This window comes from Populus euphratica, unplaced genomic scaffold, assembly GCF_000495115.2.
Source record: "Populus euphratica unplaced genomic scaffold, PopEup_1.0 scaffold195.1, whole genome shotgun sequence".
Taxonomy (NCBI): domain Eukaryota; kingdom Viridiplantae; phylum Streptophyta; class Magnoliopsida; order Malpighiales; family Salicaceae; genus Populus; species Populus euphratica.
Window position 1 is genome coordinate 203,385 of NW_011500076.1, and position 12,239 is coordinate 215,623.

Sequence of the window (12,239 nt, forward strand, 5' to 3'; positions counted from 1 at the left end):
ATTAAATTTTTAACAATAACATATAAAACTTAAAATTAAAAATATTCATATAAATAAATTTTAAATTATATTTTTTTAACTTTCATATTACTTCATTAATTTTATATTACTTTTATAAATTACTCATATTAATTATATAATTAATAACATTATAATTATATTATATATAAAATATCTAAATTAGTTATATAATTATATTAAAATTAATTTAACATGAAATATATTAAAATATAAATGACTTTTCTAAATAGCTTTTTACTATTGGAATGTATATAATTCAAAAAACTATATTTATATTATTTAATTTTTTTTATTTGACTCTTCAATATAATATTTTTTATCGAAGATGCTCGAAGTATAATCTAATAAATTAATAATAGCTTATGATCCCCACCAGAAAGAAATCCATTGACTTAGTGTCCTCTAGGGCAGATGACAAGTCGCACGTAGATCCCTCACGAATCTAAAGTTCTAAGCCAAGCCAGCCTTGTCTGTCAATCTATTAGCCTTCTGTTTAGGGCTCTCTGTCTTCCATTTTCGGAGGAGAAAAAGCGCGGGAAAACAGAAAACACAAAGAGAGAGGCTGGAAGATTTCAATGGAAAATTAGAAATCCAAATCAAGAAAACAATCAGCAAAAATGGTTTTGGATGGAAATTCAAAAGCAGGAATAACAGGAACTATAAATCAAAAGAAATCAGAGACAGAAGTCCCGAATTTAACAGGCAAAGTCCACTTACTACCTTGCTGCATCAAATATGATGGCCCTTCTGCTGTTTCTCACTACTTCAAACCCAAACCCACCGGTAAGTAATTTCAGCTTTTTCTTCCCTGTTTGCCCATTTGGCCTCCCTCTGTTTATGTACTGTTTCTTATAATTCTGTGTGTTTTGGTGCTTCTGTAGGTGTAGAAGTGGAAGAGATGAAAGTTGAGGAAGCTCATTTTAGAGGCAGGAAGTTACAGGGTGCCACACTTCCTATTCCAAATGGGTATTCTGGTAAGCATGTTATATTGTAACCCCGGATTTTTTTTTTAATATAATTTTTATGATCCAATATGGGGAAAAAATGGTTTCTTGCTTACATAATGTGGGAAATAATTTGAGTCGGTTTGATTCTTGTTTTTTTTCTTAGTCATTGCTTTTGTGTGGGTGTTTCCAATATATATTTTTTTTTTGATTGTGTGAAATGGTGTAAAATGGTTTCTTTGGACTTGGAGGGTTTTCGGCCTCCCTTTTGGCTGCAGCAGCTAAACTGATAGGTTAAAATTTTGAGTTGGGTGGTTCTGTGACAAAGCCCTACTCAAAGGGGTAGTATTTCTTCTCTCATTTGTGGATCATATGATTAATTGAGAATATGGCAATGTTGTGATGTTGGTTCAAATTAATATTTTTTGTTTTTGTACGTTTAATTGGGATAGCGTGTTTTGTGGGTTATTGTAGCAATCGGAGCTGGAATGTGAAAGTTATTTATACAGATACCATTGTTTTTACCTGGTAGTACTAAGTATAGATTGGGGTGGAGAGTGGTTAAAAAACTCTGATAAGAACTACGACCTCATTCAAAGACTGAAACATTCAAAAGAACACCATAATCTTCTCAGATGTTAACACGCAAACACACGTGCGCACCCAAATTTTGAATTTTAAGTTAGAAACAACTACTTTGGAGGCTAAATTGTATCTCCTCACAATAGTTTTTAAATCAGTCAAGAGGATGGTTCTGGCATGTTCGTCTCATTATCGAGAGACCTGAAACAAGATGGTTTTTGAGATATTTTTTGCATACTTTTGATTTCACAAATGAGAAGAAACAACTAGTTTAGGATTGAGGCTTGGTTGTTCTTTTATACCTTCAATTTCGTAAGAATGGTTTGGTTTCCTGATGCGAATGAGTTTATGAAATATTGCAGAACAAGTTCAAGCTGGTACTTATTTCTTATTGTTGTCTGCAGGCTTTGTCATAGGAAAGAAGAGTCTTGGCAAGAGAAAAGCTTCTGACATTTCTGAACAAAACTCAAACACCTGGGAGATAACTGCAAAATTTGAGAACATAACATATTGGAATCACGACAGCCTGCCTTCAAAAGTTGATGCTTTTGTGCGTTCCCTCCAGTGGTTATCTGTGGCAGAAGCAGTAAGTTTCCTTTCAGTGCCCTTTGTCATGTAGAAAGTTGATACACTGACAAGTCTCTTTTTCTTCGAGCACTTTGATCAGAGGGAACATGTACGAACTAAATTGTCACTTGAACCCAAATAGTTGTTTTGATTTTTGGGCTCAAAATCTTGAGAAATGAGCTACTAAGGCCGAAGTCTTCATCGTTCTTATTCTCAGTCCGTTTGGGAAATAGACACTGGCAAAGTGTTGATTATCCAAAAGTGTTTTCTTGCAAAAATTTAAATCAGATTTTTATTGGAACACAGAATCCATCGCTTAGGATTTGACCAACATCTTAGGTTACTGAACTGATTATCCTTTTTGTTTGAGTAAAAAAATATTAGACCTTTGACCTTTAGTTATCCTGAGAAATTGATTATGATTGCAGCTGCTCGAGCTAGTAAAGAGCTATTATTCTCAAAGTCTTCGTTTTTCTTGCTGTTAATCTAGAAGGAAATGGACACTGGCCAGTTACTGCATTCTTTTTGGTGGAGAAGTGTTGCCTTGAAATATTCAAAACTAGATTTCTCTTATCTTCGTTGGAGCCATTTCTAATTTCCTTGCCGCAGTGATTGCCTAGGAAACATAGAAAATCATTGATTAAGACAGCACCAGTATGTAAATTTTGCTGAACATTCTACTTTTTATGGACAGAAGAATATTGATCAAGTAACATTTATTATGCATCTTCCATGAGAATTTTGGTTTATAATTGCAGCTGCACAAGCCAGCAGCAGCTGAAGATTTGGCTTCTGCATCCATTGCTCTGGAGAAGAAGTGATGAAGAAACGAGAAGGGCATCTTCTGAATTTTGCTACTACCCAAGTGTGCTTCCCATGCTAAACCAACTGTTTTGTCTTCTGAATTATTTTACTGAATGGGAAAATTACGTTTAACATCATGTAATTTGGTTGTTTCGAATTGTTATAACCGCTACACTTTACATTTTGGATCAACAAAATTTTTCAAAAATCAACCAAATGACGTATCAATCTTCTCTCTTCAAGTTATGAAAATCTTCCTCTTTGCAAATTCCGAAGACCTTAAATTGAAATATTAGGTGCTGTTAGTTGTTGTCTCCTAGAAGTGTTTTTTAAATTAATATATTTTTAGTATATTTAAATTATTTTGATGTGTTGATATAAAAAACAATTTTTTTTTAAAAAATATTTTTTTAATATATTTTTTAATAAAAAACATTTTAAAAAACAAAACTTCCAGTTTCTTGCCACTGTTTTCCCCAAATCAGGACCCCATGAATGGTGTTTTAGGTAATTAGAAATTTGCCTTTTTTTATCCTTACATTTCTAACGCTGTTGGTGGCTCAACCTTGTGCTCTGCACACCTCTGAGTTATTAGACTTCTTAGGACATCATTTAGGGCAAGCGTCAAATGTTCAAGCTTCTGCAACTTTATGATTGACATTGCCGCAATTCTCAAGACGCTAACTTCTCATTAATCTGTTGCCTTGTTGTGCCTAATCGACATCTTTGTCAACCCATACCTGCTCGAAATTCAACAGACTATGTGAGTGCTTCAATTTGAGGTCACGCTGATAAATGAGGTTCTAGATCAGGCTAAGATAGAATCTGGATGGCTAGAATTGGAAGAAAACTTTCAAATCTGGCTTCAAAAAATGGACTGCAGATTTGGTGTTTTGGATGTTCTTCTCATCGTTTGAATTGCGATTGTGGGTTTATGGTTGGAGTTGATTGTGCGTGGAATGAAGATTGGGTTCTTCTTTGCAGATTCTTAAAACCCTAAATTGATCAAAACCCATGTCTCTTCTTCATATCCTAAAACCCTAGAGGAAGCAAAGCCTGCCTTTGATGATCCACCATCAAAAGAAGCAATGGAATCATTAACTTCAACAAAGTCCCTTGAAGAAACATACCAAACAAACACACCCTTGACTGAAAATCAAGAGGAAGAAGAGGAGGGGTGGTGGCTCTTTAATCATTAAATAAATTATAATTTATAATCACCATTTTTATTTTTTTATTTTTTATAGAAAAGATGTTAAGTGTGTATGTAAAGTTTAAATTGTACTTAATTTTCGAATAAAACAAAATAAAATTTTATAAAGTTTGATTATACAAAAAAATAATCTAATCAAGAGTTCCTTTTTATCATTTTTTTTTTCTAACTCATACATGGCTATTCCTCGAGTATGGAACTCGTATAGACCTACCACTTCTTTTTTCTTACTTCTTACATTTAATTATTAAGTGATTATTTTAATCATTTTTTCTTCAAAAACTCGAGATAAATTATTTGCAATATGTTTTTAGTTTTTAGATTAAAATATATTTAGCTTATGGAAACGTAATTGCAAGGCAAAATTCCCTTTTTCCCTTCATAATTCAATTTTCTCCTGGTGGCAATGTGAGCCTATGATCATAGAATAAGTATTGTTTTTTTTTTTATAAAAAAAATAGAATGAATATTGTTATCTCTTAGCAAAATGGATCAATTCCTTTCTTGACCATAGATATATGGACCCCCAATGAGATACCAAAAATATTCTAATACTATTCTTCGTGATAAAGTCGACTACATTTTACACGATTCCTTCGATTCAAAGTTTAATCGAATCTGTCTTTTCCCCTTTGTGGTTGAGATTGTTTCAATGTCCTTGTGTTGACAGGGAAACATTGATGAAGTAATGAAGATTCTTTCCATTTCCCTGGATATAAAGGCTTCATAAGGATTCATGGCATACTCTCGGAACCGATATTAGTACATAGATTTCTTTATTTGCTCTCAAGATGTCAGAGGCAGCTGATCCTGGAGAAGTGGACTATGAAGAGGTTGAATATGCTATTAGCTTTTTTAGAAACTCTACTTCTTAAGTAGTTTTTGTTCGCTGCAGTCTCCCTTGGATTAAACATTTCTATAAACAAACTTGGGATTTAGGTCATTTCATTCCACTTTGATTGTCCTTGATTATTGTTAAAATGAAAATGCATGCAAAACTATCACTGAAGACTGAAAATGATGGTGTTATTGATGGGCTAGAATGGTTTTTATGTTTACAGGATACGGGCAGGTGGAGGTTTAAGCCAAGGGGATTGCACATCACTTGGAGTAGTGACGAAGGTTATTGGACGATGCCTGAGAAAGGGTACTGATAATTTTCCTTTAATCAATTTCAGTGCTGTCTTTTTTTGAAAAAGAAATAAAATTACAATTCTTAAGAACTGTTTAATAATCAATGATATGGAGAAAAGTATCACAGAACTGGAATTTTCTGACTTAGAGCACATTTGATGCACACTTCCTACACAAATTACAGGACGGATGACCCTGCAGAGTTGCTAAAGGTATGCTGGCTTGAAATAAACGGCTCAACCCCAAAACCCTTATCGAAAGGGGAGAGGTATGCACTGAGCTTCAAAATATCTATGACAGAAGACAAATTTGGTTGGCAAACAACTCCTGCTTTCATGATGGCTAAGGTAGGGAAGAAAGGAATTGCCAAATGGACAAGAGTCAATCTGGCAGATGTGCAGGGAGATAACGAAATGGAAGTTCCTTTTGGCAAGCTTCGGTTTGAAGTTTCGAAAAATGCTCAAGATACCACGCTCTACTTCGGATTCTATGAATTGTGGTCTGGAGGATGGAAGGGAGGTTTACGAATTCATGAGGCTGTAGTTGAAAAAATACCAGATTGAGGTTCTGTTCAAATTATTTACTCCTGTACTATCCTAGAGTTTTGGCCAAATGTACCCGAAAGATTTTTTTTTGGGTGAAGTATTGTTATGAATCCAAGAAAAAAAATCTGTAACATCATAATAAAATCCTGCGATTGAATCTGCAATATGCTATAGTCCATAGTTTTCCTGAATTTAAGAGCAAAGTCCACTGGACTTTGGTTTATATTATGATGGATAACTCTCCCTCCTCTCTAATTAACCTGCCTAACGTATCTCAAAATAAATTAATCTGAGAACTTGGAAGTCCTGAATTTATCAGTGGCACTCCTCTTCTATACCGTTCTCACTTCACTACAAGAGTTGAGCCAGGAAGGGTCCACAGGGACACAGTACTGTGAATCTGCAGATGCTGAATTAGGGTGAATTTAGCCAAGGATGGCCTGAAGAGACGCTACAGGTGTGATGGTATGAAGCAACAGGCTCAGCTGATCATGTTACAAAAGTGAAGTCGTCTGGAATGAACTTCAAGTTATCTATGAAAAACAATGCATTTTCTTGGACTGACACACCTGTTTTGATGGCGGCCAAGACATAAAAAAAAAGGGAAGATGCCAATGGTTAAAAATAAACCAATCATAGCTAGGAGAGGAGTCAAAGGAAATTCCTGTAGCAGTATCAAAATGATTCAAAGTAGCTTCAAACCTATTTATCATGAGGTCCGATGGATCAGTGTATTTTTAGAATTTCAGTTTTAGCCTAATTCTATGTTTAAAAGGTCAAAGATGGTGTGATAACCTAACAAACATATCTAGGCATAGTAAAATATCAAGTCTAGATAACATGTGCTAACTTTCTTCTAAATCTAATATTTTTTTATTTAAGCATGAGTCAAGTCCGATTACATATGGATTTAGTGATTGAGTCTGATTACATATGGATTTAATGATTTGATAGACTTAATATTCTTAATTTTAGCTACATGCTAAACTCAAATATATATAGTTCCAGCTTGTTATCAAACCCGATATCCTTGGTTTAAATTATGCATTAAGCTCAAATATATATGAGTTTGACAAAATTATCAAACTCAACATCATTAGGTTTAGTCATATGCTGAGCTCAAATACAAATAAGTTTGGTGAGTTGTCAAACTCAATATTCTTAGGTTTAGCTACATGCTGAGTCCAAATATATATGGGTCTAGCTAGCTACTAGACTCAATATTCTTAGGTTCAACCATGTACTAAGCCTAAGTATATGTAGGTTTGATGAGCTGCTAGATCTAATATCTTTGGATTCAACCATGCACTGCCAAACCTAATATCCTTGGATCCTTAAGCCCAAGTACACATGAGTCTAGAAAAATGTCAAACTCAACATCCTTGGATTCAATCACACCTTGAGCCTAATTTATATGATAGTGACAAATTACCAAACCCAACATTTCTAGATTCAGCTATGCGCTGAACCCAAATAGACATAAGTTTGACAAGTTATCAAACCTGTCTCTCTTGGGCTTGACATCGTTCTAGGTCCAAGTGAGAATGAGACTGACGATTGTTATGAGCCCTATTTAGGTCACGAGACTTTATTTTTTTTTATTCTTTATAAATTTTACCATAACATGTTAAGAGTTAAGAACAATCATCTCTCAATGCGTTTAGGTGTATAAAAGTCTTATAAAAAACATATCATATTTTCATCAATATTAATATTGTACAAGGGATATATATACATCATTAATGTTGTGTAAGAGATATATATCTCTAATTAATGTTATCATGAAAAAATAACGCTTCAACCTTTCTATTTGAGCTGACAAGATTTGGAGACTATTTATACCTCTTGAACCACTCACAAGTAAAGAATTTATAATTTCTATTCTTTAAATATTGATACTTTAATTCTTAGTGCATTTATTATATAAAAACAAGAATAAATACTCTTATTTTTAGAATTTAAAGTTCATTCTCTTATTTATTTCAATTCCTTATTAAAAATAACTGATTTTATCATTGGAAAGTCCTTCAACCCCACAAAAAAAAACTGTTTTGTAAATGTTAAGTTTTCCACCACCAACCATCTATTTTGCAAACTTAAGAGAAAAGAATATTCGCGTATATGTGTGTTTACTCATTATCCAAATATTTAAAAACCTCATTATCAAATATTGAATTTTGAAATTGATCAACTTGCAAATTGGAAGGGTGGTCTGCTAATTTGATCCCGAGGTCATTGTTCAGGAAGCAACAGCTCTACTGCGCATGAATTTGATTAATGCTATAATAACTAGTTCTTATGTTTACCAATACACAGAAAAAACAACTTTGATTTAATGTTTCAAATCAGATCATTTTTTCCTGTAACTCGAAGACTATTTAATCTTAATAAGGGATTAGAAAGAAAATAATATTGTTTAAGTGACCTATATATATGATCAAAATCTTCGTCACAAATTAGGGTGTTCAAAGGTGGAATTGTTACGAGACAACCTTTCGTTTAGATTGTGTGCAGTGACATACGTCACATACCCAACCACAAAGTAGATTGCAAAAGCATTTTGATATCTAGTTGTTGGAATCCATTCTTTTACTTTGTTTTTCTGATAGCAATAACCAGAAGTGGTTCACAACATCAAAACATCGGCCGACTACAATTTTGATTACTCTCAGAAATTCGAACTTCACTTCCATATTCTAAAGTGTAGAAGATTGCATAGTTTGTCAATGCCAACCTGATATGCTCACTCTTTTAGCCGTCCACTGAATTCAGCTTGAAAAGTTGGGACCGTAGAGTTATTTGGATTCAAAGGATGTATCCAACTCAAAACAAGGTTACAAATCCTTATAACATCTTGTATTACAATATTCCTTTCCAACTCTTTCATATGCCAAATTTGCTCGGTTTTTCTCTTGTATGCTTTTTTCAATTCTGTGGTTGGGCAGCTGGAAGATTCTATACTTTTTGCGCATAATACAGACATGTTTGTTCAAGTTAATTTCTTGATCGGAGAAAACTTCTTGTATACTGCGCGCATGCGAGTGCGCACACACGCAAGTTTTCCTGATCGGAGAAAACTTATTGTATATTGCGCGCATGCGAGTGCGCACACACGCAAGCTGAAGCTCAAGTCTTTCTACCTAGTGGATCGATTCTTTTCTTGATCATATATAAAGCACTGACAACTAAAGATTAAAGAAAAGAAAAGGTTTAGGTTCCTTTCTCACTGATAAAGTTTAGAACATTTAATTGATCTTTTTGCCGTCCCAAGCTAGCTATATTCCAGTCTCTTTTACTCTGTGTGGTTGAGTTTTTTTTAATGTTTATTTCTTTGAAGTTGACATATTTTTTTTTGTTAAAAAATTATCTCAATCTAATAACTTAAGTTACTAGGTAAGATTTTAAGATATAATTTATATTATGTTTTAATACATCTCCTTAAATAAAAGTTGTTTGAACTTGAAACTTATACAAACTTACATTATTTTTATCTTGTACTTATTTTTTATAAAATAAATAGAAATGATAATATTCAAACTCTTCACTGTTTAATTATCAAGATTCTGCTACCATATCAAAAAATTATTTATTAGATAATATTTCAAGATATAATTTATATTATTCTCTAATATTACGACGAAGTAAGAAAACTTTCATAACTTGTGCTGTATAAAAGGCTCAGTAAGGATCCATAAATTGATCATCTCCTTCTCTCAAAACCAACAATACAATTGATTTCCTCTCAAGATGTCTTCAAATAAACCACATTACGAGGCAGATCCTGATGAAATATTGAAAAGAGTAAAGTTCAGAATGCAGTTATCTTTCATCAGTTTTCTTATAATCTTACTTCTTACTAACATCAGCTGAACATTTTGTTGAAATCAACTCGCTATATTCAAGCTGAAATTTATTTCTTCACGAGAGTTCCTCTTCATGATTACAGGATAGCCAAAGGTGGACATTTAAACCGAGGGGCTTCAACATCATATGGGGCCTTGACCAACGCTACTGGAACTTGCCTGCGGAAGGGTAAGAAAACATCTTCTCTTAAAAATTTCAGTGAATTTGATGGAAAATTCAACTTACAGTGTCTGAAGTTCGATATTTACTTAGTTATAGAAGGAAAAGAAACTTAGTTTTGTAGCATTCGATACATAAACTTTCCTCAGCAAACACAGACATTGATTATTGTTAGAGAATAATATAAATAATATTTGAGACCTTATCTAACAATTTAAAGATTTGAACAAAGATTGTTATTTTATACTATTCGAACGTCAATATTAATGCAGCACGACAGATCCAGCAGAGCTAGTTCAAGTGTGTTGGCTTGAACTAACTGGTACAACGAAGGACTCTCTACCAGAAGGGAAGTACGAAATTAAATTCAAACTAGAGGTGAAACCAGGTGCATTTGGTTTGAGTAATAGTCCTATTTTCATGATGGCTAAGGTAGGGAAGAGGGGAAGATACAAATGGAACAAAATCAAACTACAAGAGAAAAACTCAGACAACAGGACTGTTACCGAAGAACCCACGTTTCAGATTGATGTTAAAGGAACTACAGATGATAACAAGCTCTATTTTGGTTTGTATGAAGTTTGGACTGGGAAATGGAAGGGAGGTTTGCTAATTCACGGGGCCACAGTTGATCCAGTGAGACCTTGAGCTTTTGTTCAAATTAACCACATACACAATCCTGTTTAAGATGCAACATAATAATGGAATTAACTGTCTTGTTTTACCAAGCTCTACCCCGTTCATGGGGTGTGTCTTCAAGATTTATGTACTCTATTTTGTTCTTCTATCAAATAAATGAATGCTTTGTTTTGTTCCATCTTCAACTAAACTTGCTTTAACAATTGCATTCTAGCTATAAAGAAATTTTATTTTTCTCGATAAGCCAGAATCGATTGATTCTACACCAAGAAGGCCAGACAACAGAACTGTTACCGTAGAACCCACGTTTCAGATTGAGGTTAAACGAACTACAGATGATAACAAGCTCTATTTTGGTTTGTATGAAGTGTGGACTGGGAAATGAAAGGGTGGTTTGCTAATTCACGAGGCCACAGTTGATCCAGTCATGAGACCTTGAGCTTTTGTTCAAATTAACCACATACACAATCCTCTTTAATATGCAACATAATAATGGAAACTGTCTTGTATTACCAAGCTCTACGTGTTCATGGGGTGTGTCTTCAAGATTTATGAACTCTGTTTAGTTCTTCTATCAAATAAATGAGTGCTTTGTTTTGTTCCATCTTCAACTAAACTTACTTTAACAATTGCATTCTAGCTATAAAGAAATTCTATTTTTCTCGAGAAGCCAGAATCGATTAATTCTACACCAAGAAGGCCAATTGCCGAGCGAAGCGAAGGAAAAACTAGCACGATTTTTTCCCCAAATCTGCAGAACAGGCTAAACAGATAAAAGAAAAAAAAAAGAAGACAACAGCTGGTTAATCACTTAGAAATAAATAAAACTACGTCCTTGGAAAATATGAGCTCGATTCAACGATGGAATAAGAAGTTACACGCGTTTTTGTCAGAAAGAACGTTTGACATGTCTATTCTTGGACTTGAGCTTATCCATCTAATCCATAAACGTATATGCTAGGCATTTTATGTAGTCCAGTTGCATTAAATCCATATATGAATACTTAGATCCTCCGTAACCTCCTGCATCAATTCTACAGCTACAATTGCAGTGAAAATATTAGAATTAAGGACAGACTCTAAAGTGCATCTGCAGATAAGTTATGGAAAACTCTAATTTTCTTATGGGTAGCTAGGAGTTCAGAATCACGAGCTGCATGGCAAATCACTTTTGATAGCGTGTGATTTAGAAAAAGGTTTTGTTCCCTCACCTTTAATTATGCCTTTTGTACTGTGTCCATGTATACTTTACACCAATCCTATCCTACCATGTTCATATCTTGCATTGCTTAATCAAGGAATCACTTTCCATATTCCATTTGTATTCTTTCTTCATACACCTATCGGTTTCTCGAAGCAATTCTTGTCATAGATACTAATAAATCTTCGACTTGTTCATAGGAAGCTTAATTAAAGGATCAAAGCTAGATAAAGAAGTGTAGGCAGAAAAGCAAAAAGGGAAAGACAAAGAGTGTGTTTGGTGTTGCGGTAAATGATGTGGTTGTGGTTTGAAAAAAGTTGTTTTATAAAAAGTATTTTTAGTTGAGGTTGGTTTGAAAAAATAGATGTTTGATTAAAACTGTGGTTGAAATTGAAGTTGAAGAAAAAGTAGTTTAATGTGTTTGGTTAAAAAAACTTTTGAAAGTAAAGTTATAAAATAATTTTTAAAAATATATATTAATATTGATGATTTTAAATTTAATTATTATAGAATTAATTACTCCTATTATATCATGAAATAAATAATACTTTATATAAAATATTTTT

The 12,239-nt window shown here is 33.5% G+C and overlaps 3 protein-coding genes and 1 long non-coding RNA gene across 5 annotated transcripts in view; all 4 read left to right on the forward strand.

The window, feature by feature from the left end:
• Positions 1–12,018, forward strand: part of LOC105108641 (uncharacterized) — a 14,271-nt gene extending 2,253 nt beyond the window's left edge. The window contains exons 2-3 of the long non-coding RNA XR_839091.1: positions 6,813–6,817; positions 11,924–12,018. This is a non-coding gene — a long non-coding RNA (uncharacterized LOC105108641). The remainder of the gene's footprint in view (positions 1–6,812; positions 6,818–11,923) is intronic.
• On the forward strand, positions 463–3,012 carry LOC105108640 (uncharacterized protein C12B10.15c-like). Its single transcript, XM_011003024.1, has 4 exons — positions 463–804; positions 903–995; positions 1,952–2,133; positions 2,873–3,012. The coding sequence occupies exons 1-4, from the start codon at positions 639–641 to the stop codon at positions 2,933–2,935; spliced, it is 504 nt and encodes a 167-aa protein (XP_011001326.1). The 5' UTR covers positions 463–638; the 3' UTR covers positions 2,936–3,012.
• Positions 4,772–5,988, forward strand: LOC105108639 (protein PHLOEM PROTEIN 2-LIKE A9-like). The gene is made up of 3 exons (XM_011003023.1): positions 4,772–4,964; positions 5,193–5,278; positions 5,450–5,988. The coding sequence occupies exons 1-3, from the start codon at positions 4,923–4,925 to the stop codon at positions 5,826–5,828; spliced, it is 507 nt and encodes a 168-aa protein (XP_011001325.1). The 5' UTR covers positions 4,772–4,922; the 3' UTR covers positions 5,829–5,988.
• Positions 9,496–11,076, forward strand: LOC105108637 (protein PHLOEM PROTEIN 2-LIKE A9-like). 2 transcript variants are annotated; one of them, XM_011003022.1, is made up of 4 exons: positions 9,496–9,611; positions 9,757–9,842; positions 10,106–10,330; positions 10,758–11,076. In XM_011003022.1, the coding sequence occupies exons 1-4, from the start codon at positions 9,558–9,560 to the stop codon at positions 10,855–10,857; spliced, it is 465 nt and encodes a 154-aa protein (XP_011001324.1). In that variant the 5' UTR covers positions 9,496–9,557; the 3' UTR covers positions 10,858–11,076. The 2 variants fall into 2 exon arrangements, with proteins under 2 accessions (XP_011001324.1, XP_011001323.1); XM_011003021.1 differs by lacking the exon at positions 10,758–11,076 and having other exon boundaries at positions 9,497–9,611; positions 10,106–10,662.
• Positions 12,019–12,239: the final 221 nt, after the last annotated feature.

Bases quoted from the DNA above. Each gene is read 5' to 3' on its own strand.
- LOC105108637 (XM_011003021.1), top strand. From the start codon at position 9,558: ATGTCTTCAAATAAACCACATTACGAGGCAGATCCTGATGAAATATTG. The intron at 9,612-9,756 runs GTAAAGTTCAGA...TCATGATTACAG, and splicing joins CTGATGAAATATTGAAAAGA to GATAGCCAAAGGTGGACATT. The intron at 9,843-10,105 runs GTAAGAAAACAT...ATATTAATGCAG, and splicing joins TGGAACTTGCCTGCGGAAGG to CACGACAGATCCAGCAGAGC.
- LOC105108639 (XM_011003023.1), top strand. From the start codon at position 4,923: ATGTCAGAGGCAGCTGATCCTGGAGAAGTGGACTATGAAGAG. The intron at 4,965-5,192 runs GTTGAATATGCT...TTATGTTTACAG, and splicing joins GAGAAGTGGACTATGAAGAG to GATACGGGCAGGTGGAGGTT. The intron at 5,279-5,449 runs GTACTGATAATT...CACAAATTACAG, and splicing joins TGGACGATGCCTGAGAAAGG to GACGGATGACCCTGCAGAGT.
- LOC105108640 (XM_011003024.1), top strand. From the start codon at position 639: ATGGTTTTGGATGGAAATTCAAAAGCAGGAATAACAGGAACTATAAAT. The intron at 805-902 runs GTAAGTAATTTC...GTGCTTCTGTAG, and splicing joins CTTCAAACCCAAACCCACCG to GTGTAGAAGTGGAAGAGATG. The intron at 996-1,951 runs GTAAGCATGTTA...TGTTGTCTGCAG, and splicing joins TATTCCAAATGGGTATTCTG to GCTTTGTCATAGGAAAGAAG.